This window comes from Leptidea sinapis, chromosome 18, assembly GCF_905404315.1.
Source record: "Leptidea sinapis chromosome 18, ilLepSina1.1, whole genome shotgun sequence".
In the NCBI taxonomy this organism is placed as follows: Eukaryota; Metazoa; Arthropoda; class Insecta; order Lepidoptera; family Pieridae; genus Leptidea; species Leptidea sinapis.
Window position 1 is genome coordinate 3995389 of NC_066282.1, and position 23279 is coordinate 4018667.

Genomic DNA, 23279 nt, shown 5'->3' on the forward strand with positions numbered 1-23279 from the left:
TTACTGGGCAAATGAGACTTCAGAATTTTTGGGTTTTCCAATAATCTTAAGCGGCAGTGCATTGTAATGGGCAGGGCGTATCAATTAGCATTAGCTGAAAGTACTGCTCGTCTCGTCCCTTATTTTCATTAAAAAAAGACTCTACTTTTCATTTATTTTCACTATTAAATATTTTTTATTACAGGATTACGGTGAAGTGGTCTGTGTAATGGGCTCGTCAGCTAATTGCCTCAACATGGAGATATTTATGCAGGCTGATGCAAGGTAGGGTTCTTGTAAATATTTCGTGGAATGGGGCAAATATGCGATCATTCCCTAACTCATTTAAAAAGAAAAGAGACTGGTATTTGCAGCACAGTCTTCTCTTTCTAGGGAGGTTTTATTTTTTACGAGTATTGTATTGGCCGTTCTCTATGGTGTTCCTATCTCAGTTTGTGGGATTCAGAAAGGCGTATATAGTGTGATAAAAGTGGACTCGCTTTAAATTATATTTAAAATGAAGTATCACTGCAAAGGTTCTGAAGCTTAGATCGAAACTAATTATTATTTTATTAGTATTAGCTATTATCGATCGAAAATTCGCCCTTCAAAATATCAGCATTTTTAAAAAAATTGGTCTGTTTTCTGTTCGTCAAAATCTCTGCTTTCCGATACCGTAAAAAAATATAAATTACAATGGTAAATGTTCGGAAAATTTAAGCCTATCAAAGGCGTTTCATAGAGAATTAATTTCATTAATCAATAATAATGAATAAAAATGGATAGCATAACACTTAATTATTATCATTCTTTACATTTATAAATAGATTTGATTTATAAATAGATTACAATTTTTTTATTTTGGTTTCGAAAATTATCGACCCTGGTCTATATAACTTCAGTCAAGATCGGCATTGCAAAAATCGGGCGGTATTGATTTTCTACATTATTGGTAGGTGATAATTTAGGTCTAAAGATGTTTAAATAGTCAAACTATAGCACTAAATAAAGAGTTTGGGTATGAGACTCCAAAAAAGAGACTTGTTTTCAAATTAAGAATCCCTTTTTCATTTTGTGACTTTTTACTTACTTTACGTGGGTTTGCGGTTAAAAGATTATCAGGTAACTATAACTAACTCCTCGTTATTTTTAGTAGAATAATTTATGAATTTTCCTTATTGTGACTTAAAACAGATATCTTTGTGTCGCTTGTAATGGCAGAAAAAGCAATAAGAGCTAGTAAATTTAGAGCTTCTGAAAGAGGGGTGTAGCCAATGCTACGTCTCACAGAGGTTCAACGGAAGTTGGATTTGGATGATTGATCACCATCCAAAAAACCTGGACTCAATACCAAGAGACACTTATCGTTCAGAAAAGGCAAAGTTCCGGGAGAAAACGTTGCACAAAACCACGAGACGACCGCTTTTTAGTGGCTCAGATGCTGAGGAATCGCAAGTGCTTTTAGATAGACCTTTAAAACCTTAAAAGAAATCTTGAATAATTTACGCATGACGACCGTGAGCACCGAATTGCTTGATTGAGTTTCTCTAGACATTGCCTATCTTGGACACTAGGTAATTGGAGTAGAGAACTATTCTCCGATGAGGCTGGAATTTGTCTGAATAGTGAGGACTGACGTTATAAAGTGTTTTGAATGTCAGATGAACGCGCTATGCCGACGTGTGTTGTGAAGAAATTACCCCTTATGGTGGAGGATCCGACTTTAGGGCAAGCTTAACTGCCTGCTATTGTATCGAAATGGTATTAATTGTAAATTGCTCACTAAATGCGCAAAGGTACATAAAAGGGATCGCTAGTGACATGAAACTGTACCGTACTGTTGCAGCGTAGCGTTGGAGCCCTTGTACCCGGTGCTGTGTCAGAAGATGCCGCCCTACCGAGTGCCGCAGGACTGCATAGGACCCATAGATATGGCGCGCGCTCTCAACTCCATACCGTGCTCGCTCTCGGTAACTATATCGCTATTTTAATCTAAGCACTTCTTTTCTTTCAGCAGCCCTATATTCCTCGATTCTTTTATTCCATCTTTTCCCGTCTTGTCATCCTAGTGGATGGTTTGGAAAAGCCGAACGGGCAACTGTCCCGCAATCAATTATTGGATGTAATTGGTGCCACAGACAGTCGTCTTTGCAGACTGTGTTTTAGTTCTGTTGCTTTCACAGCTGCCCACATAACACTGGAATGGGTGGATGTGGCCAACCATATAGGTATTCATAAATAGCGTAGCGTTGGAGGCAGTCATGACGTGCGGTACGCAGACGTGGTTGCTAACTATGGGCCTTATTATAAAACGAATGATCGCTCAGAGGGCAATGGAGAGGGTTATTCTCGGAGTTTCCCTGCGAGATCGAATCAGAAATAAGGAGATCCGTAGGAGATCCAAAGTTACCGATAAAGCCCAAAGATTGCGAAACAGAAGTGGCAGTGGGCAGGGCACATAGTTCGACGGACAGATGGCCATTGGGGCAGTAAACTCCTCGAATGGCGACCACATACCGAAAGACGCAGGACACCCTACAAGATCGCCGTTGATAGATAGTTTAGTTAAGGTTAAGGGATCCTACACACGACAGTATACTTGGACTCACTGAGCACAAATTTAAGTGTTTTCTTATCAGTTCTTCTCTCCATGTCAAAGCCCATTTACGAACCAATGCAGCTTCATAACGTTTACCAAGTGTTGTTACAATGTTTTAAATTATTGTCACTCCCCATGGGAACTCAATATATTTTATACATTTTCTTAGGGATTATTCTGTAGTTTGTACCTTTCCAGAGTTACAAGCGCTCATAACCTGTGAAGCTATAAATAATGTATGTAGTTAATGTTCAGGATTACGAAATTGTAGTTATCTTGATAACGCGCTTAGCCTATCGACAATTACTTAGTGGCTGCTTAAGGAAATGCCCTTTCCAGCTTCCAGTATTAGATCTTGCTTTCCCAGAAGTATCAGTATTTTTTTTTATTGTTACTATTATTCGTTTTCGGGTTATTATTCGGATTTACAAATCTGTAACAAGTTTTTATAATTACATATTGTAAAGTACAAAACAATTTCAGTTATCGAACTCTCACAGACGTAAGTGTAAACTCTATAATCTATATATATATATAAAAATGAATTGCTGTTCGTTAGTCTCGCTAAAACTCGAGAACGGCTGGACCGATTTGGCTAATTTTGTTCTTAAATTAATTGTGGAAGTTCAGAGAAGGTTATGATTAAATATGAAAATGTTCGGAATTAGATAAATACAACAATTTTGTTTTTCCTTTGATGTGTCCCCCGTCGTCCGATATTTGTTTTGTATGGACATATTTGTATATACATTTTCTATGAGAAAATTTATTGACACACGGTTTGATAGTTCTGCTGTGACACAATTTCATTACAACAACAGGGAGCATATTTTACGTAATAATTCTTGATGTTATGATATATTATTGACAAATTAATAAAAAACATTATTTTATTTATTATATACAGAACAACGTCTGTCGGGTCAACTAGTCATTAATAATTATTATAATATTTGCAGATGATGTGTCTACCAGCTTTAAAGTTGACATAAAACAAATATATTTTAATTTTGTATATCTAACCAAAAAGCGCTTTATATCACAAAGTTTTTTTTTATATTCTGATTGTGTGTTTCCTCGCATGCCGCCTCTAAAGTTGAATACTAAATGGCAACACCATCCTCTAACCAACTATAGCAGTCCTCAGGTGGGTTTGTAACACCGTAGTCGGAAGGGTTTCGCACAGAATAACCGCAAGTTGTTCTCTGCGGAATTCTACCTTTTTAGACTTAATTAGTTTTCCATGCGTTACCTGAAATTTAAGGGTGTACCTTCAAAAATGCTATACTTAAAATGTAATTTGTGCCAGAATTTATGAACGAAGGGTCCCAGCGTTCTTCTAACACAATCGTACGATCATCGTATCAGGTAGATATTTACAATTTAATCCCATATATTAGGAATTGTTTAAATGCTATTTTTTTTTCTCGGACGGACTACGTTGTGTTGTGTTTACCTAAATCTTTACAAAAGAATATTTAACTTAATTAATTACTATTGTTTAAAATTGAGAAATATATGTTTCTTACGAAAATTTCTTTTGTACGGTTAATCGCATTTGCTATCTCATTGGTACGAAAGGGATTGCCACGCGGTTAGGCCGGTTTAAACCTATTTTGAATGTATGCCCTTAATTAAGTATTTTTAAAGTTAACAATGGTGCGTCTATTTACGTGAGTTTAAAATAGGGGTCTGATTTAACCAAAATGTTACACAAAAATCGTTTTCGTCCAAAATTGTTAATGTCAAAAGAAGTCAACCCATAATCACATATATTTAAGCTTTTTTACGGCCGTTCCCAATATACTATTTACAGATAGAGATAAATACCTTCTACTTTCAGTAATTAGCTGTCAATAATCGCCTTATATTGGGACGCGTAAATTGAAATTTCCATACAAACTTTTATCGCTGGTAAGCTATACGTCGTATCATTGACAGACAGCGTGTACGGATAAAGTGAGTTACCGTCGATAAGTTAATTGGGACAGAAAAGTCAACGATAGTTACGATTTTTATCTCAAGTAGATAGACTGAATATTGGGAATGGCCGTTAGTCTATTGTTGATAATAATCAGAACTTTTATATTTTGAAACTTATTGCGTTTGACATGGGACTATAAAATATGTCCTCAAATCTCACGTGAATAACGCACCCTTAATAACAATATTTCAGTTATACATTTATATAGAGAAATACTTGAGCATGTTATTTCCATGGCTGTTTTATAACAAGATGACTGGTGATACAATTATGATACTCGAGTCCGTGATATTTGGCGATTATACTTGGAGAAAAAAATACCTTTAAAAATAAATATTAATTAACTACCTTAGTAACCAAAATCAAGTAACGGCCGTTTTCATTAACGTATCTCTAGTTACGGATACATTGCTGTCACCGTTTAATGACAAGATCTTATCTATCCATATTTATGTCTACTATGTTACAGTCAAATGCTATCTGTCAATAGCTTATTGAAATGTGAGTAAGCTTAAAAGGATAGATTTGTCTACCTCTAGTAAGTTAAACTAAGGTTATTGAAAACGGCCGTAAGTAAATACGCAACTCATGTTCACTGCGCGGACGCATGGATTACACGCTGCTCGCGGGGTGGGGGGTAGCGGGGTGACGGACCTGTCGGCGCTGTCACGCAGTATACACACTTCACTTATTAACATGGAGATTTTGTTTAAATGAAAATAAGGGACGAGACGAGCCGGACGTTCAGCTGATGGTAATTGATACGCCATGTCCATTACAATGCAGTGCTGCTCAGGTTTCTTGAAATACCCCAAAATTTCTGGGCGGCATTACAAGTACGCTCGTCACCTCGAGACAAGATGTTAAGTCTCATTTGTCCAGTAGTTTCACTTGCTACGGCGCCCTTCAGACCGTAACACAGTAATGCTTACACATTACTGCTTCACGGCAGAAATAGGCACCGGTGTGGTACCCACAATCTAGCCGGCATCCTGTACAAAGGAGCCTCTCATAGATTTGTTCTAAAATTAAGTATGTACCTAACTTTATTACATAATTAAAACGAAAATCGATTACCGAGTATATTCTCTCTTAAATATCGTTAGTGTCTCACTAGTCATACTGTATAACTTTAAGTACCTATATTAAATATTAGAAATAAAAACGCAATGCTTGCTTTGGTTTAGTTCGTTCATACCACTTTTATTTTCTATATTTTTAAACTTAAAAATAAAACGAATTAACAATACCGTGAATAACAAACTTATTAATAATATATTATCTATGGTAGTTACTACCTAGTTTACCTAGTGTAAGTACTCTATGGTAAGAAGTAAGAACTGTCAAAATAATCAACCTTCAACGATTAACCTTTTGTGGTAGATTAAGATAATCGTCTGATTATCGTCTGTAACCAATGAATTGGAAGTGATAATCAAAACAATAATGTATATATTTAACCAATTATTTGGCGGTGTATATGGCCTTAGAAAGTCTTTTTTTGAGGTTCCTCTGGTATTACCATAGGAACCTAAATCTATACTAATATTATAAAGCTGCAGTGTTTGTTTGTTTGTTTGAACGCGCTAATCTCTGGTACTACTGGTCCGATTTGAATGATTCTTTCAGTATTGGGTAGTCCATTTATCGAGGAAGGCTATAGGCTATGTTTTTTTTTTTTTCAAAATTAGGGATCCGTAATCAAATTGCTATTTTGTAACACAAGGTGTAAAATCGAAAACCTATTTTTGCGTGCGCTGCAAAAACTATTGACAATAGAACAAAATGATGTACAGGCTATAATATAGACAATATTTTATTACTTATAAAACTATCGCGTGAATTATACTTTATATGGCAAAACAACGTTTGCCAGGTCAGCTAGCAATTAGATATTTGAAATGCTATATTATATGCAAACGGCCTTTCATAAAATTACTTAAACTAAAACTAGTCATAGCCTGTATGGGTGGTAAGACTGTAAATATATGTCAAACAATACACTTACGCTTTTCATAATATACACTGTGTTAAAAAAAACCCTTTAGTGTTATGTGTTTATTTACAGAAAATAAATGTGTGGGCTTAGAATATTAACGCTCAAAACGTGAGTAGGCCCAAGCAAAATGAAGCAATTTCAATGTGGCCTTTTAAGGCTACATACATTTCCCACAGCCTCAGTGTCACACTGTCAAATTCCATGACAATTACTGTGCGAAATTTAATTAAAAATGACGTTACTGTGCAGTGAAAGGTAGTCCCAACGCATCTCATAATGAAAATAACGATAAGAAAATCACATTTCACACCTAAGTACTATTTCACAACTTATAATTTAAGCTAATATATTCGTCAAAACAGCAAAATATTTTGTAAACAAGACGCCATTAAAAAATATGTTGCCAGCTATGAAAGTACTATAAAGGTACGGACAGACGTGCTCAAAAAAAGCGTGCTTTTAAGTATGCTTAAAGTGAGCATGCTCATGCAACTGTTCACATTTGCCAGCAATAAGCATGCTTGCTTAAGCATACTCATAAAAAAGCATGCTCAAAGCAAACGTGCTGCTATTTGGCACCAGGCTCTTGGACAAAATGGATGTACAAATATATAGTGACAGTGATATCCATACAGAACTCAATAAAATAATCATAGTCGCCTGCCGCGGATCGAGATCAAATCGATAATAGCATGCTAATAAGCAAACCTGTTCAGACGCGCTCGGAGCACGCCCCCTTCTACCCGCGCCTCAGGTAGCATGCTCGAAAATCAAACGTCGGTTGATTTTTAAGCACGCTCTAAATAAGTATGCTCATTACAGTACACACGTGCTACTAATGAGTACATGCTCAATAAAAGCATGATTTCGTGCTAGTAATGAGCACGTCTGTCCGTACCTTTAATCCCGAGTTCCTCCGTTGCGATATTTTTGGTGTTTATTGATAGGCTATAATGTACTTAACTATATTCAGTTGTGCTTAAACTAAGCGCTTAGAATAGTCACTATAAATATTTCTTTTAAATTAAATTAATAATAAAAAATTGAAATAGTTAAAAATAATAGTTTTATAATTATTAATAGCTGGCAACGGCGCCTCTATCGTCTCGCTTTTTCGTTTCATAGATTTTAAAATCACAACGATTCTAAAGAAGTTTCCCTTCAAAAATTGTTGCAACAAAAATTATACGTGCTGTTTTTATTAAATCCTAAATTTATATTTTAATTCTTCTTTCTTATTACAAATTCTTATTGTTTTTTTTTTTACTAATTACTTATTCAAATTTTAGCTTTGGACGTCAACTTCTCCGCCACCCAGTATAATCTACTGTCACAATTTACTGATTTATACAAATGTCTATTCACTTGCAACATTAATTTGCTGTCTGTGTTCCTGTTGGCGAATGTAAGTACGTGACGTTCACGCACACATTAATACTAGTGTAACTTCTATATTGATAGGAACTATGAATGAAACTATCGTTCTGAGCGTTATTATTTTAGGTGTGTAGGTCCTCACTATTTTATACCAATATACGCCTTAAGGTATATTAAGTTTATTACGGGATTTTTAACACGCTGTATAATGCATGACTCGATCAACAACAGTGCGGTTAGAATTCTAACATACCTCAAAAACCTAACATATCTCTGTAAGTATTATTATATATTTTTTGGTGTTGTAGAGATGGAAGGGCAATTCTTTCAATTATAAAGTGAGCGACTCGCCCTTGTTTCTAATGTCTTTTTATAATAAAAAAAGGTGATAATAATATGAATGGTCCAACAGATGTCCCGCGAGACGGACGTGTCTATGTTCGCGTTGATCACCATGTCGCGGCAGTTCACCGAGTGCCTCTGGAACTGCACTCAGTTCTGGATGTGCAGTGCTTGTTTTATATCACTTCTGCAGGTTTGTTCTAGTTTTAAGGTTTTATAGGTTTTTTTCTATGTGGTGAATCGAATTTCTGAAACTGAATAGGTACAATTACACACAAAACCTACGCTCTGTTAAGTGAACAATTTTTTTTTTCACTCTCTCTCTGTCTCGCTAAAAAAGAGACTTGCAAGTAAAGTCTCATCTCTGTTTAAGACCACCGCAGATCACTTTACAGGGTTTACAACATATATTGCCCATTAGTCGGGAATTCTACTGCCTCGAATTTATAATTCGCTTCGTTAAATTCTTACCTCAGCCGAATTGGTTGATTCCTTTTTAAATAAATAATTAACTACGCTAACGCCATTTAACGACACAATAATTATGTACACTGTCCGTTAATCCTCCGTTCCCATAAAAGTATTGTTTCTATCGCAATACTCATGATTCTCATTTGATATTGAGGAACAGACATAAGCTTATAATGCCTACTACTCGACTAAGTCGAGTTAAGAAGTCTTTTGTGGGGCGATGTATTTGCTTTTACAACAGGATCCCAGATAATGTTCAAAACAAAAGTATTGCGTTATTCAAAAGAATTGTTAAAAAACGTTTGTGTGGTAAAGGTTACTATAACATAAATGACTTTCTTAATGATACCACCGTTTGGGAATGGAGCGACCGCCCTCAGGCTATTAAATAATAAGTTTAATTGTAAACATATTTTTTGATGAAAAAAAGCCCGCTGAGTTTGTTGCGCCCATTCTTCTCAGGCCTGAGGCATTCATTTTGGAATGGGTGGTAGTTTTTTGACTTTCAATAAGTGATTTCACATACTATTTTGAATAAAAATATTTGAATTTGAATATTAACTGTCCTTTTCAATGTTGTGGTTATTGTGTAGGTGGGATCCCTGTACGGGTTTCTGCCGCTGGCGCTGAGTCCAGGCGGCGCGATGTGGAGCGGCGTGGTGACGGTGCCAACCCTGGGCACTGCGCTCGCTTTCGACCTGCACCCGCACGTGATGCACCGCGCTCGCACCGCACGACATCCGCGCCCGCTGGACGCGCAGGTACTGTGTGTGTGTGTGTGTGCAAAACGTAGCTTTTTTTTTATGGAATACCGCCCACACTCTCTTGCAACATCAGAGGAATCACAGGAGCGTTACCGGCCTTTAAGGAAGGTGTACGCGCTTTTTTTGAAGGTACCCATGTCGTATCGTCCCGGGAACACCGCACAAGGAAGTTCATTCCACAGCTTTGTAGTACGTGGAAGAAAGCTCCTTGTAAACCGCACTGTGGAGGACCGCCACACATCCAGAATGGTGGGGATGATATCCTAACTTGTGGCGTGTCGTGTGAAGGTGGAATTCGGCGGCAGGAATCAGGTTAAACAGCTCTTCGGATCACTCCCGGTGATAAATGCGGTAGGAGACACACAATGAAGCGACGTCTCTACGCAACGCCAAGTAATGGATGGAATATTCGATAGTGGATACTTAAACATACATAAATTCATATAAACATACATATATACATTTAAACATCCATGACTCGACAAACATCCATATTCATCATATAAATGCTTGCACCTACCGGGATTCGAACCCGGGACCTCTAGCTTTGTAGGTAGGATCGCTAACCACTCGGCTATACAGGTCGTCAGCTATTCGACAGTTCATATTTTGTATGACGCAGTAATCGTGACCTTAAATACGCTTTCCGATTTGGAACACCCCGTTGTATTTTTTTTTTATTTCTTATGAAAAAAGAGGACAAACGAGTGTACGGTTCACCTGGTGTTAAATGATCACTGCCGCCCATATTCTCTTGTAACAACAGAGGAATCGCAGGAGCGTTGCCGGCCTTTGGTATTCCCTGCTCGTCAAAACCTTTGTAGCCAGAAGAACGTGACATTCAATGTTGTGTGTGTACGCAGCACGCGTTGAGCACCGATATGGACTGAATACGTGTACTTGGTATCATCTTCACAAAAACTACTTTGGTAAAGATATACTTATTACGACATGCGCATGCGCATTGCGGCAAACTAAAGGTGTTATATGAAAACAAGTCTGCAATACTAGCGGCCTTTCGACCTAGTCACATGTATTCCGAACCTGAAAATCCTATGATCAATACCATGGATCCCACTCGAACCCGGCCAATCACATACCACTCGTCATAACGTTCTCGTCGATGAAAACAAGATTATCGCCTTTTTATGGCAAATCTTTTAAAATTTGGCAACCGCTATTCAGGACTGATTTTTCGCAGGCAACCCTATATCACCGTGTTTGTAATGAAACAAACTTTATTTTTATTTAAGTTCCATTCAATAACCAGACCGGTGCAAGTCACTGGTATCGATTTACCAATTTAATTGATAATGATTAAAAAAAGGCAAGCTAATTTTTGCATATACTATGAACTGCATACTTTCCATTGGTATAGAATTTGTCCATTATACAAACCAGCGAAATATTAAAAATATTTTTTTTAATATTTCGCTGGTATCTAAATGCAATAAATTTATTGACATATAAAATTTCACGGGAGACCTCGTAGAACATTCGTCGACCAAATTAGGGACGTTTTGAGAAAAGGACAGGTCCGAAGCACCCGCAACCGGCGAGCATGTATGAAAAGAGTAATGAATGTAGAGGAAGCGCGTGAGGTTTGTAATGATAGAAGCAAATGGCATTCTATTGTCTCTGCCTACCCCGACGGGAACAAGGCGTGTGTGTATGTGTATGTATATAAAATTTCATCCAATTAGCTCGGTGAAGGTCATTTTATATCGGGATCTTAGACTATACGGACAGACCAACATTCCCACTCAACTGATCCCATTGGGATATCGGAGCTTGATCGCCCACGTGTCATTCGTTGATATGGCTTTGCACCGCTCCTCACGACATGACACACCAATATCACATCAAAAGAACCTTTAATATGTGTGCAAATAAATAACAACTTCTACCAACAGATGGCGCTGTTCGTGTTTTGGTGCTACGCGTGCAAGTTCCTACCCTCAATAGTATCAATCTTGGTGCTGTACGGGTTCACGTTGAGAAGTTTCTGCGAGCAAATATCAGAGAGCACTAAAGCAACCAGTTGCTGGCTCGTGTATCCTGTGAACGTCGGCAATTATAGCCAAGAGTATGACCTCACGCTCAGGAGCTTCCACGGATGGGGTGATGTCTTCTACGATGGATTCTATCTGGCGCAACATATCATTCTCGCTTTAGTCACAATACATCTGAGTGAGTAACAATTTAAAAATTCATATATCGATATCTCATTTCGAAGGTTTTTTTATATAAAAATAAGGGACGAGACGCGTAGGACGTTCAGCTGATGGTAATTGAAACGCCCTGCCTATTACAATGCAGTACCGCTCAGGATTCTTGAAAAACCCAAAAATTCTGAACGCCACAATTGCGCTCGTCACCTTGAGACATAAGTTGTCAAGTCTCGTTTGCCCAGAAATTTCACTAGCTACGGCGCGCTTCAGACCGAAACACAGTAATGCTTACACATTACTGGTTCACAGCAGAAATAGGCGCCGTTGCGGTACCCATAATCTAGCCGGCATCAAGTGCACAGTTCTTCCTTCCACTAGTTCAGTTTTGTTGTTACTTCCAATATATCTTCCGAAGTCTAGGATATTATTGTTTCATACAGTAACAACTGTTTTTTGAATTTTGTTTGAGAACCCTCTTCTGAATTATTGTTACTCTTTGGTACTGAGATATCGATATAATATAATAAATATTAGAAAAAATAATATTTCAACAATTAAATATAAGTTACATGCATATACCCTATTGTTAAAAAACGTTTGTGTGGTAAAGGTTACTATAACATGAATGAGTTTTTTAATGGTATCCCATTGATTGGGAATTGAGCGACCGCCCACAGATTATTAAATAATAAATTTTATTGAACGATTTTCCATTGTAACCATGTTGTTATATAAAAAACGAAAAAGCCCGCTGAGTTTGTTGCGCCCGTTCTTCTCAGGTCTGAGGCATACCTTTTGCAATGGGTGGCAGTTTTTGACTTCCAATAAGTCATATTATTGTCTGTTCTGAATAAAAATATTTAAATTTTGACACGTGTTTCGCCTCTACACGAGGCCTCCTCAGGAGATGTTGACTCGCCGAACTAGGATAACTATGGATTCGCGCAAAATAACGCCTAATTCAATAAGTTTTCTTAAACTTCGATGTTTGATATTATTATTTTCAACTTCTAGCTAAATAAATGTAATGCAGTCATATGACGTCACAACGCTATGGTACGCAATTTTGGGCGTTTCAAGTTACGTAAACTTTAAATTGCTTACAACTTTTAAACTACTATAGGTATACAATTAATTCATATAGATAAATATGTTTTAAAAAACCGACTTTAAAAACTGAAAAGTATTTATAAAATAACTTAGTAAAAATTTAATTTAATACGCATGATATGCAAACTTTACCTTTCATATTAATAAAATACTATTATTTTTATGTGCTACCTATTGATAAGTTTTAAGTCGTTGCCAAGCCCTAAACAAAATAAAACTTAATATTATAAATAGCTTATTTACTGTAACTATTAAAAGGACGTCTGCCCGCTTGGGTTGTTTTGTTCTAGACGAAGCCTACTATTACATTTGGCTTAGCACCGACTTCAAAGCTATCAATATGTAGCACATACACCTTTTTTAAGTCGGTTAAAAATACTTATTGTTAATATTTATTGGTTGTTTTAATTTCTTGTATAATAATCTCGTAATATCTATATTGTTGCAGTTGTTATATCAATATCATTCATACACAGACACAGTTCTCTATGGCATAAGGGTTTCTGGACGAACAGGGTGTGGTCTGTGGCTGTTGTTGTATTGTAAGTATTCTAAGTACACAATTTTATGGTGTATTTATAATTAACTTCGGCGTGGCATATAGGATTTTCAGGTCGATCCTATTTTAATTTGTTTGATGTTCCAAAATTATTGCCGGTCCGCACTAAAATGTGGTTCACTTCTCTTCAATAAAAAAAATATTTTTTGTGTACCGATAATGCGATAAAATCATGTGTATTTTGCATGAAAAAAGTGACGTGACGAGTAAGATATTCACTTGATGGTAGGTAAGTGAGACTGCCCTATCCATTAAATTGCAACGGCAACGCAATTGTGCTCGCCTAGTGATGTCTTGTTACCTATGGCGCTGTTCAGACTAAAGTACAAATAATGTTTGCATATTAGTGTTTCATTGCAGAAGAAAGTGCCGCTGTGGTTCCCACCTAGCCGGCGACCTGTGTACCTAAACTTTTCAATGTATGGGCATACACTCATGCATCACCTGAGGAGTCACAGATGCGTTGCCGACAGACCTTTGTGTGCATGTACGCGTTACTTTAGGTATTAATATCGTTATCGTTCTTGGGAACCGCATTGTGGAAAACCGCTACACATCACGGTGATAATGACATTTATGTTTATGGCGTGTGTCGCGAAGGTGTAATTCAGCGGTAGAAATTTGGACAAACACCTCTTCGGAACACTCAACATGATAAATGTGGCATTAGTCACACAATGAAGCGATGACGCCTGTACGCAACCCCAAGCGATCACAGAGTACTTCAAAGGAGCGTCTCTACGCAACGCTAAGTGATTACAGCGTACCTACTTCACAGGAGCGTCTCTACGCAGCGCTAAGTGATTACAGCGTACCTACTTCACAGGAGCGTCTCTACGCAACGCTAAGTGATTACAGCGTACCTACTTCACAGGAGCGTCTCTACGCAGCGCTAAGTGATTACAGCGTACCTACTTCACAGGAGCGTCTCTACGCAACGCTAAGTGATTACAGCGTACCTACTTCACAGGAGCGTCTCTACGCAGCGCTAAGTGATTACAGCGTACCTACTTCACAGGAGCGTCTCTACGCAACGCTAAGTGATTACAGCGTACCTACTTCACAGGAGCGTCTCTACGCAACGCTAAGTGATTACAGCGTACCTACTTCACAGGAGCGTCTCTACGCAGCGCTAAGTGATTACAGCGTACCTACTTCACAGGAGCGTCTCTACGCAACGCTAAGTGATTACAGCGTACCTACTTCACAGGAGCGTCTCTACGCAACGCTAAGTGATTACAGCGTACCTACTTCACAGGAGCGTCTCTACGCAACGCTTAGTGATTACAGCGTACCTACTTCACAGGAGCGTCTCTACGCAGCGCTAAGTGATTACAGCGTACCTACTTCACAGGAGCGTCTCTACGCAACGCTAAGTGATTACAGCGTACCTACTTCACAGGAGCGTCTCTACGCAACGCTAAGTGATTACAGCGTACCTACTTCACAGGAGCGTCTCTACGCAGCGCTAAGTGATTACAGCGTACCTACTTCACAGGAGCGTCTCTACGCAACGCTAAGTGATTACAGCGTACCTACTTCACAGGAGCGTCTCTACGCAACGCTAAGTGATTACAGCGTACCTACTTCACAGGAGCGTCTCTACGCAACGCTAAGTGATTACAGCGTACCTACTTCACAGGAGCGTCTCTACGCAACGCTAAGTGATTACAGCGTACCTACTTCACAGGAGCGTCTCTACGCAGCGCTAAGTGATTACAGCGTACCTACTTCACAGGAGCGTCTCTACGCAACGCTAAGTGATTACAGCGTACCTACTTCACAGGAGCGTCTCTACGCAGCGCTAAGTGATTACAGCGTACCTACTTCACAGGAGCGTCTCCACGCAACGCTAAGTGATTACAGCGTACCTATTATTATTATATTATTATTTCGTTCTAGGATAGTGGTTCAGACCGTGTTTAGCTCAACAATGGTAAGCGGGCAAACGAGTGCGTGCGGACCATGGGCGTGCCCGCAGTACCACGTGCCGTGGCCGCTGCTACTGATTTACGTGCTGTCGCCGCTGCTAGTGCTGGCTCTCAACGAACTTATCAAGTACTTTGAGATCAAGTATGTATCTACGACTTTAAATATAGTGCACTTTTATATTTATTTTTTCATGAGAATAAGGGACGAGACGAGTACGACGTTCAGCTGACGGTAATTGATACGCCCCGCCCATTACAATGCAGTGCCGCTCAGGATTCTTGAAAAACCCAAAATTTTTGAGCGCCAATACAATTGCGCGCGTGACCTTGAGACATAAGATGTTAAGTCTCATTTACCTAGTAATTTCACTAGCTACGGCGCCCTTCAGACCGATACACAATCAAAAACAAATTTCAAAAATTTGTAATTGAAGTTAAAAATGCATAATTTTAAATAAAATACAGGTGAAAATCTGTTTGTTGCCAGACAGAAAGTCTGTGTGTCTATCCATTTTGTATCTGTAATGTTTCCCTCCTTTGGAAAGCTGAAATGTATCTTATTGTTTAAAATTATTCATATGATATAATATACAGGTGTCCCAAAGTTATGGGACATGAAGGGAAAGTACCTGAGCAATTAATTAATTAATTTACAAAAAAATACCCACTTAATTGACTACTTTCTTTTAAAATACTATGTTACTTAAGAAGAATTATTAGTTTTTGGCCATTCTTTCGATTGGCATCATAAGAGTAGGATTTTTTTTACATTTAAGTCGGTTCGATTCCCAGACGAGGCAAGTAATTTTTAGAAAATCTTTGAATGCAGAAGTACTGACTTTTAAAAATAACATAGGCTAATGTTAATCTCTAGCTGCATATCAAACACAAGAACCAATGACAGCCACGACCAAAATGGAGCGACTGAAATGAGTCTTGGAAATTTCTTGTTAATATAATTTTTCTATAACATTCATTGCGTTTATGCTTTATGCTCATTTGTACGATAAAGAGTACAGAAAACGTAATGGTTAAGTTTCATAGCGACGATTTAGATAAATGGATCAATTTTTGATGAGCATGTTGAAAATAGAATGTTTATTTAGATTCCTGTTAAACTCAGTTTTTATTAAAATTAAAATACTTATCTAGTGATACGAAATGCCAAGTTGCTTTATATTAACTTTAACGCATGATTTTAAAGTTTGCAACGGAGTAGCATTTTTTTAGAGCATTTATGTTTTTAGTTACAAACCATAGAGCGAATCTACTCTTGCCAATAACTTGCGTGCGTGTGTACGTACGTTTAGAACGGTATGCAATATATTGCTAACGTTTGTCTCCGCCCACTTGGCCTTTCTATTAAGATTTATTTCGGAGGTATTTAACAATAGATTCGCTTACACCCTCTATCTTGCATGCTTTGCTTTGTAACTCTAGTACTTATATTTAGTCTATGGTGCACATTATCATGTTAATGGCGACACAATTTTCGCCTATTTCTACCGTGAAGTAGTAATGTATAGATATAACTGTTTCGGTCTGAAGGGTGCCGTAGTGAAATTACTGGGCAAATGAGACTTAACATCTTATGTCTCAACATGACCATCGCAATTTTGTAGTGCCGCTCCGAAATTTTGGCTTTTTCAAGAATCCTCAGTGGCACTGCATTGTAATGGGCAAGGCGTATCAATTTACATCAGCTGAACGTTCCGCTCGTCTCGTCCCTTATTTTCTAAAAAAAAAAACAACCAGTTCCAACTGTCATAATTGTAAAACTCAAGAGTTTTGATTCTGATATTCCGTGAATAGAACGGTTGAGAGATATGAGCAAGCTAGCAAGATCAAACATATTAAATTACTAAGCCCAATGTTAATCCTGTATTAACATTAATTATAGTGTTGTGTATTTATTTTATTTTCAGAGTGGATGCGCGAGACCAGCGTCGTGCAAGATTGGACTTCGGTACCAAATTAGGAATGAATTCACCGTTCTAGGGAAAGGAGTAATCTAGTCAATTACGCTTTATATCATAGTATTAATTTGTAGTTGTAAGAAACATTGCTGATGCCAAATTGATTATGAAATAGTATTTGTAGAAATCATATCATTTTAAAGAATTGACTTTCATATATTTTTATAATTTACAATAATATACTTAAGAATCAATAACATTAAATATTTAAGAATACAATTTGAACCATACTATTATGAAAACAGACTTTTTAGTCTCATTTCGTAATTGCATACAGATTTAAAAAGGTTTGATTTTTAATTCACTTCCTGAAATTCAGATCAATATGAAATCTCTTTCTAAATTTGTCGCTCATGTTATAATATATTTTAAAAGTTTAAATTTAAGGTACTTTAATACTAACAGTCAGTGAATTTGTAGAAATGCACAATTTGAGTTACCCGTCCCCCGCTATGTCATTTTCTCGAAACTAAACCTACTTTTATAATAAATATGTTCCTAAAATATAATACATAGTTTCGAGTCAGTGCATTTTAAAACTAAACTAGGCCTAAGATTAAATAATGTGACAAAACACTTTTCTAAACAAAGCTTTCAATTATTTTTTACGTAATTTATTGATATATAATTTGTATGGAGTTTTTTTAATAAAAAATACAAATATATTTTAAACAACTGATTTTATTTCTACTAAATAACTTGTGATGTATAACATTATTGCTATCCTTATAGCAGTCATATTCATAACAAAATAAAAGGGTTTTTAGACCATGTTACCTTAAACTAATTTCTTTACGTCATAGTTTTGTGTTACCACAACAACATTATGGCAGAATCTCTTAACCTAGTGTTATTGCCAGTCCTGGAACAAATAGTTATAGCATTTGGAAACATATTTATATTTCAAGTACTAAAACTGTACATAATTCATGCCAACGTTTTAAGATTTATTGAGGACCTATACTAAATATGGTGACAATTTTTACGAATGAACCTAATAAAAAATATTACTTTTAGCTGACGACTTATTCTTCAATACAAAGACCTCATGCCAGGGATACACAATTATAGTACATTGTTACCATTTTGTATTACTTGTACTGTAAGGTAGTTTAGAACAACAATCCAGAGAGGATGTAAATTCTACGTAATTAGAGGCGGGACTAAGTAAAAATTGAAATTGAGTTTCATATGAAACATGCAGTTATTTGATGTAAGTTTGAAGTAGTAATTACAATTGGGCGATGAAGTATAATCTAGCATCATCTGTCAATATATCAATGATTGCATGTTTCATATAATCGAGTGAATCACTTTTTTCTTAGAGTTTCGCTAGGCTGCAGCAACCTATTACTAGGAGTCATCGGGTATATCAAGGATTTCTTGTACAAAAGAAGCCACATCTGTTACTCTCTGACTATGTTCCTGGCAGAAAGGATGTGCTAATAGAGCATCGTAATTGGGTCTATTCTTATAATCTTTTTGAAGACACTTTGTTATGAAATCTTCAAATTCCGCTGTGAACAAGCCACTTGGTAGTCTGGGTGCATCATCCTTCACAACCTGTTTTAACTGTTCAAATGGAGTGCCCCAACTGTTGTATGGAAATGTTCCTGTTGCTAATTCAATCATGGAAATTCCAAGTGACCAGACATCGCTGCGGATATCATATTGACCAGGATTGCCATGGGGATCAATTCTCTCTGGTGCCATATATGGCTTACATCCTGCATCAATGGTTTTTGCAATAGAATCAACTAAGTACCCTGATATACCAAAATCACACATCTTTACCTCTCCCATCCTATTTATTAGTATATTTGAGGGTTTGACATCTCTGTGTATGACTCTTAACTGAAGGTACAAATAATGCAAGGCACTGACTACAGAAAAAGCAATTTTTCCTAAGATATTTTCAGCAATTGTTTTGTTATTTTTGTACACTTTGGTGTAGAATTTGTCCAGGCTTGTATCCATAACTTCCATGCAAATCCAGACATCACCTTCTCTGAACATTGCACCATAGAAATGTACAGTGTAGGGGCATGCACTGGCTCTCATTGACACATCTAAATCCATAAGCAAACGCTTGAGCTCTAAGGACTGGCTATTGAATGATGCTGTGATTCTCTGAAAAATAAGATAAAAACAACCTTAGACAGATGCTGAACCTGTACCTAGTCAAGACCAAAGGATCACTACTATATTATGCTCAATTAATGGTACAACATGTGTTTACATGTAGCATTCTCTTATTATGGACAACAGTAGCACATGGCACTGATATGAGGATCAATCAGGCCAAAATGGAAGTTATATACCAAGTTTGGCTGTATCTTGTATTTTCTAGTGTTTGAACCAGTATGGAGTATTAAATATTAATCACACCCAGATATTTTGGGACTGCAGCTTAATCTTAAAATTGTAATCATAAATACTTTAGTATTGAGAATAATAATCTTGATCTTAACCTTTCCACATCGGCGTTCTCCGCCGCAAAATGTTCGCCTAAGTTCGGCGCTCGCCCAGCGTTCTCCCTGTGCGTATTATTTTACGTGTAGTAATAAAATGCTTATAACTAGGGTGATTTGAGTGACTGTCACTGAAAGCTATTGACACAAGCTATAAGACCATGTATAAATTATTCATATTGTGTTTTTATTTTATTTCACACAGACTTTTCATTCGACAATAAGTGTAAAAATAGGTATATTTTAGAATATATGATGATTTTCAATGATAATTACTTGTTTTATTTACTAAATTTTATGTTTTTGTAATAAACATTATATGTTCTTTATAAAATCTCCACAAAGAACAATCTTCGTGCACAGTCTTGATAAGACTGCTCGCTATGCCGCCCGGGAAAAAGTGAACACAAAGGTGTTGTGTAGGAAAATAAATCATCTTGTACACATAATAAGGGTGAAAACTGGGTGAGGTAAAAGAGTGCCTTGTGGCACTGCCGAACTCTGTGTGTTTGTAATTTCAAGTGCCTGTGGGCACCAACCGATGCGGAAAGGTTAAGGCAAATGGTGATATATAACTCATTAGCATTCATGAGCAAATAAAATATAAATGTTAGACTTAACAACAATAATCACAAACTGCTTTACTTTTACTGCCATTGTGGTGTCACTAGGCTTGTGGTGCATCTTCTCAACTATGCCATATGCTCCACGACCAAGGTCACAAATTTTCACTAGATCATCTGCATGTACTGTGAATGTCCTGTCATCAACTGTTATTGTTGTTTGTTTATCCAAATTTCTTGGAGGAGTCCTAAAAGTTATATCACAATTTAAACTACTAGCTTGCATAAAATAGAAAAGAGATGCAATACCTGTTGTTATTATAAGCGCAACTCTTAACTCTTAAGTATTGCGCCGCTGATTAATTTTTTAATGAATTCCAAAGATATAATATTTTTTACTTAACACTTACTAGTTAAATAATACTTGAGATAGCAATAAATATTATATTTTGATAGCCAAACTAAACTTACACATCTACTTGTTCTTCTTGTGGTTTAAAACTGAATCCAGGTGGGGGAGGTTTTCTTCTAGACATGATGATATAGGTAAAATCCCTACACAAAATTTAGCAAGTTATTTTTGAGAATTGTGTTCATACAACCCACAAGTTTTACAATAGCAATTGTGCAAAATAATTGTATTAAATTGCCATTATGTTCAACATTTTCGTAAATTATTTTTACTTCTCATACACATTGAATATGTAATTATATATAATATCCAACTGAAAACTAATTAAATAATTATATACACTAGATCCTTACTACTCCGCACGGCCATCAAATTTCCGATGACATTAGACATATGATAATTGAATTGACAAACATGAAACATCATATTTTGACATTTCTCAAAAATCAAATAAAATGAATTAGAGAAATATCTATAAATAGTCTTTAGCACCGATCACTAGTCACTACCATTAAAATTGGTAAACAAATACTCTAAGCTTGGTGGTCTACCTTAGCGTGACATTGGCAAACTTATGGTATACCTTCCACAGGAGCCATAGTAGGAAGAATAGAATAGAATCTGTTAATAGTGAAATCAGTTAGAGTAAAAGTGTTCTTTGAGTGAAATCTTGCAAGGTAGACTGGGTTTGTAAAAGACACATTCTTATCAATATGGTCGTAATGTTTGATGACAGAGAACCATGAATTTTTAGGGATTTATTATTGAAAATTTTGAAGTAATTATTGACTACTTCCTTGCTTTTTCTCAAGTCTGGGATTTTAGACTAGGAATCGCAGCTAAATCCTGAGTATATATCTCAAAGGGGAATTTGTCACCACACAATTGTATGAGTGCTATGTTGCGTCGTAAGGGACACAACGGAATTATCACTATCCCACTTAAAACGAAAGTAAAATAACTCTTTGCCACTGTGTTTCGTTCGATCTGTTATTCTGTCGGCTATTCAGAGGCCTAACCGGCACCTTGAGCACATCCATACTGCTACAGATTCCGTAATGGAGAAGATCCCCACCGCAGAGAACGTGTTTCTTGGCCATTTTAATGCCCACCACGCCGAATGGCTAGTTACTGGCTTACGTTCCTCGATCATGCGGGGAGATCTGTTTATGACTTCGCTTAGACCATATGTCTGTCACAACTGTTATTGCGCCGACGTAGAACCCAGTCGTGGTGATCATAAACCTTCACTGTTGGATATCCTGTTGACCTCACATCCGGACGGCTACCTTATTCCGTTGACCCAAATCTAAGATCATTGGACTTTTGCCTGATCCGGAGATAACCATGCCCATCACGCGCCTCACACTGCCCTGCTTTTTAGGTTGCCGACGCGTGTGGCACAGGTATGGGTCAGTGGCGTGGTTGAGATGCGGTATTTATACAGGAGGCACCCGTGGATGCAAATCTGTTTTTCGCTGGATGACCTAGATGCTGCTTCTGCCGCTGCTGCTGATGAGGTACTGCAAGGTATGAATTCAAAATCAGTTTATTCACGTAGGTCACGGAAATGACACTTATGAATGTCAAAAAAAATATTATTCTTATTGAATCTACCGCTACTTCGTAAAGGGATGAGCTAATGAGAAGAAGTAGCAAGAAAGTCAATGCCACTCTTTTATATATCAAGATTTACAGATCATTTAAATTACAATATAATATGTAAAATGTAAAATGATGCAACAAACACACTCAACCGTCAAATAGTGAATATCTTACACGAGTAAGTCAAAAAAGTAAATTTAAATTAATACAAAAGTTATTGAGTACAGTAGCTGCATCATCCACATACACCATAAATCAATAAAGGTATTCTGTGAGCATTTTATGAGCGATTATAAATAAATAAACATGTATACATCCATACATATATATATATATATATACACAATAACTTTTAAGAATCTGAAACCGAGTCTCCGGCAACAGGGTCATTCTGCCCCCACAAGCAGCGCCCGTTCACGAGCATGACGCATGAGCCAGCCATCGCCTCCCTCAACTATATTTTAGGGAAGGGGACGACCGGACCCATGTCGCCGCCAGAAGCAGTGACATTTAAGCGAGCATGATGAAACCTGTTACGAGAACTCAGCAAACAACAATAAAATAATCCTAATTTACGTATCATGCAATACCCACCAAATACCTCTACTTACAATTTGACAATTCTGCTTAAACTTTATTTTAAGAAGAATTGATTTATTTAAGTATTTTATTAATATTATATTTTTACTAACAGTAATCAAAATCAATCCTTTAGGGTAATCAAATCAAAATCACCTTATTCAGGCAGGTCAAGGAAATGACTTTTCGTTTTATATCCACCTCCTTTGAGGGTTGAGCTTTAATAAGAAGCGGCAAGAAACTCTTTGTGGCAATCACTCACAAATCATTTCAGTTACAATATATGTAAAGTGATGCAGCAATAATACTCAAACTACAAATACTCAAAAAAAATATAAATTAATACTACTACCGTATTAGCCGACTACTACTGTATGAACAATAATA

At 36.9% G+C, this 23279-nt stretch overlaps 2 protein-coding genes and 1 long non-coding RNA gene across 12 annotated transcripts in view; 1 reads left to right on the plus strand and 2 right to left on the minus strand.

The window, feature by feature from the left end:
- LOC126969467 (transmembrane protein 94) overlaps positions 1–17843 on the plus strand; it is a 61602-nt gene extending 43759 nt beyond the window's left edge. For 2 of the 3 annotated variants that reach the window (XM_050814910.1, XM_050814912.1), the window contains 9 exons: positions 185–264; positions 1826–1949; positions 3675–3725; positions 8351–8473; positions 9345–9512; positions 11429–11705; positions 13245–13338; positions 15258–15428; positions 17212–17843. In XM_050814910.1, the coding sequence (XP_050670867.1) occupies positions 185–264; positions 1826–1949; positions 3675–3725; positions 8351–8473; positions 9345–9512; positions 11429–11705; positions 13245–13338; positions 15258–15428; positions 17212–17284 (1161 nt within the window). In that variant the 3' untranslated portion in view covers positions 17285–17843. The remainder of the gene's footprint in view (positions 1–184; positions 265–1825; positions 1950–3674; positions 3726–8350; positions 8474–9344; positions 9513–11428; positions 11706–13244; positions 13339–15257; positions 15429–17211) is intronic. The other variant, XM_050814911.1, reaches the window with a different exon arrangement.
- LOC126969516 (uncharacterized) lies at positions 14121–15220 on the minus strand. 8 transcript variants are annotated; one of them, XR_007730412.1, is made up of 6 exons: positions 15083–15188; positions 14843–15034; positions 14651–14794; positions 14411–14554; positions 14315–14362; positions 14121–14170 (listed from the first exon to the last, which is right to left on the minus strand). It is a non-coding gene; the product is annotated as an uncharacterized LOC126969516 (long non-coding RNA). The 8 variants fall into 8 exon arrangements; XR_007730413.1 differs by having other exon boundaries at positions 14139–14218; positions 14267–14362; positions 14843–14938; XR_007730408.1 differs by having other exon boundaries at positions 14139–14218; positions 14267–14362.
- Positions 17844–17925: 82 nt separating the features above from the next.
- LOC126969496 (dual specificity mitogen-activated protein kinase kinase 6) lies at positions 17926–21094 on the minus strand. Its single transcript, XM_050814964.1, has 3 exons — positions 20768–21094; positions 20379–20544; positions 17926–19392 (listed from the first exon to the last, which is right to left on the minus strand). The coding sequence occupies exons 1-3, from the start codon at positions 20830–20832 to the stop codon at positions 18616–18618; spliced, it is 1008 nt and encodes a 335-aa protein (XP_050670921.1). The 5' UTR covers positions 20833–21094; the 3' UTR covers positions 17926–18615.
- Positions 21095–23279: the final 2185 nt, after the last annotated feature.

Bases quoted from the DNA above. Each gene is read 5' to 3' on its own strand.
- LOC126969496 (XM_050814964.1), bottom strand. From the start codon at position 20,832: ATGTCTAGAAGAAAACCTCCCCCACCTGGATTCAGTTTTAAACCACAA. The intron at 20,545-20,767 runs GTAAGTTTAGTT...TATAACTTTTAG, and splicing joins CAAGAAGAACAAGTAGATGT to GACTCCTCCAAGAAATTTGG. The intron at 19,393-20,378 runs GTAAAGCAGTTT...CTTATTTTTCAG, and splicing joins ACACCACAATGGCAGTAAAA to AGAATCACAGCATCATTCAA.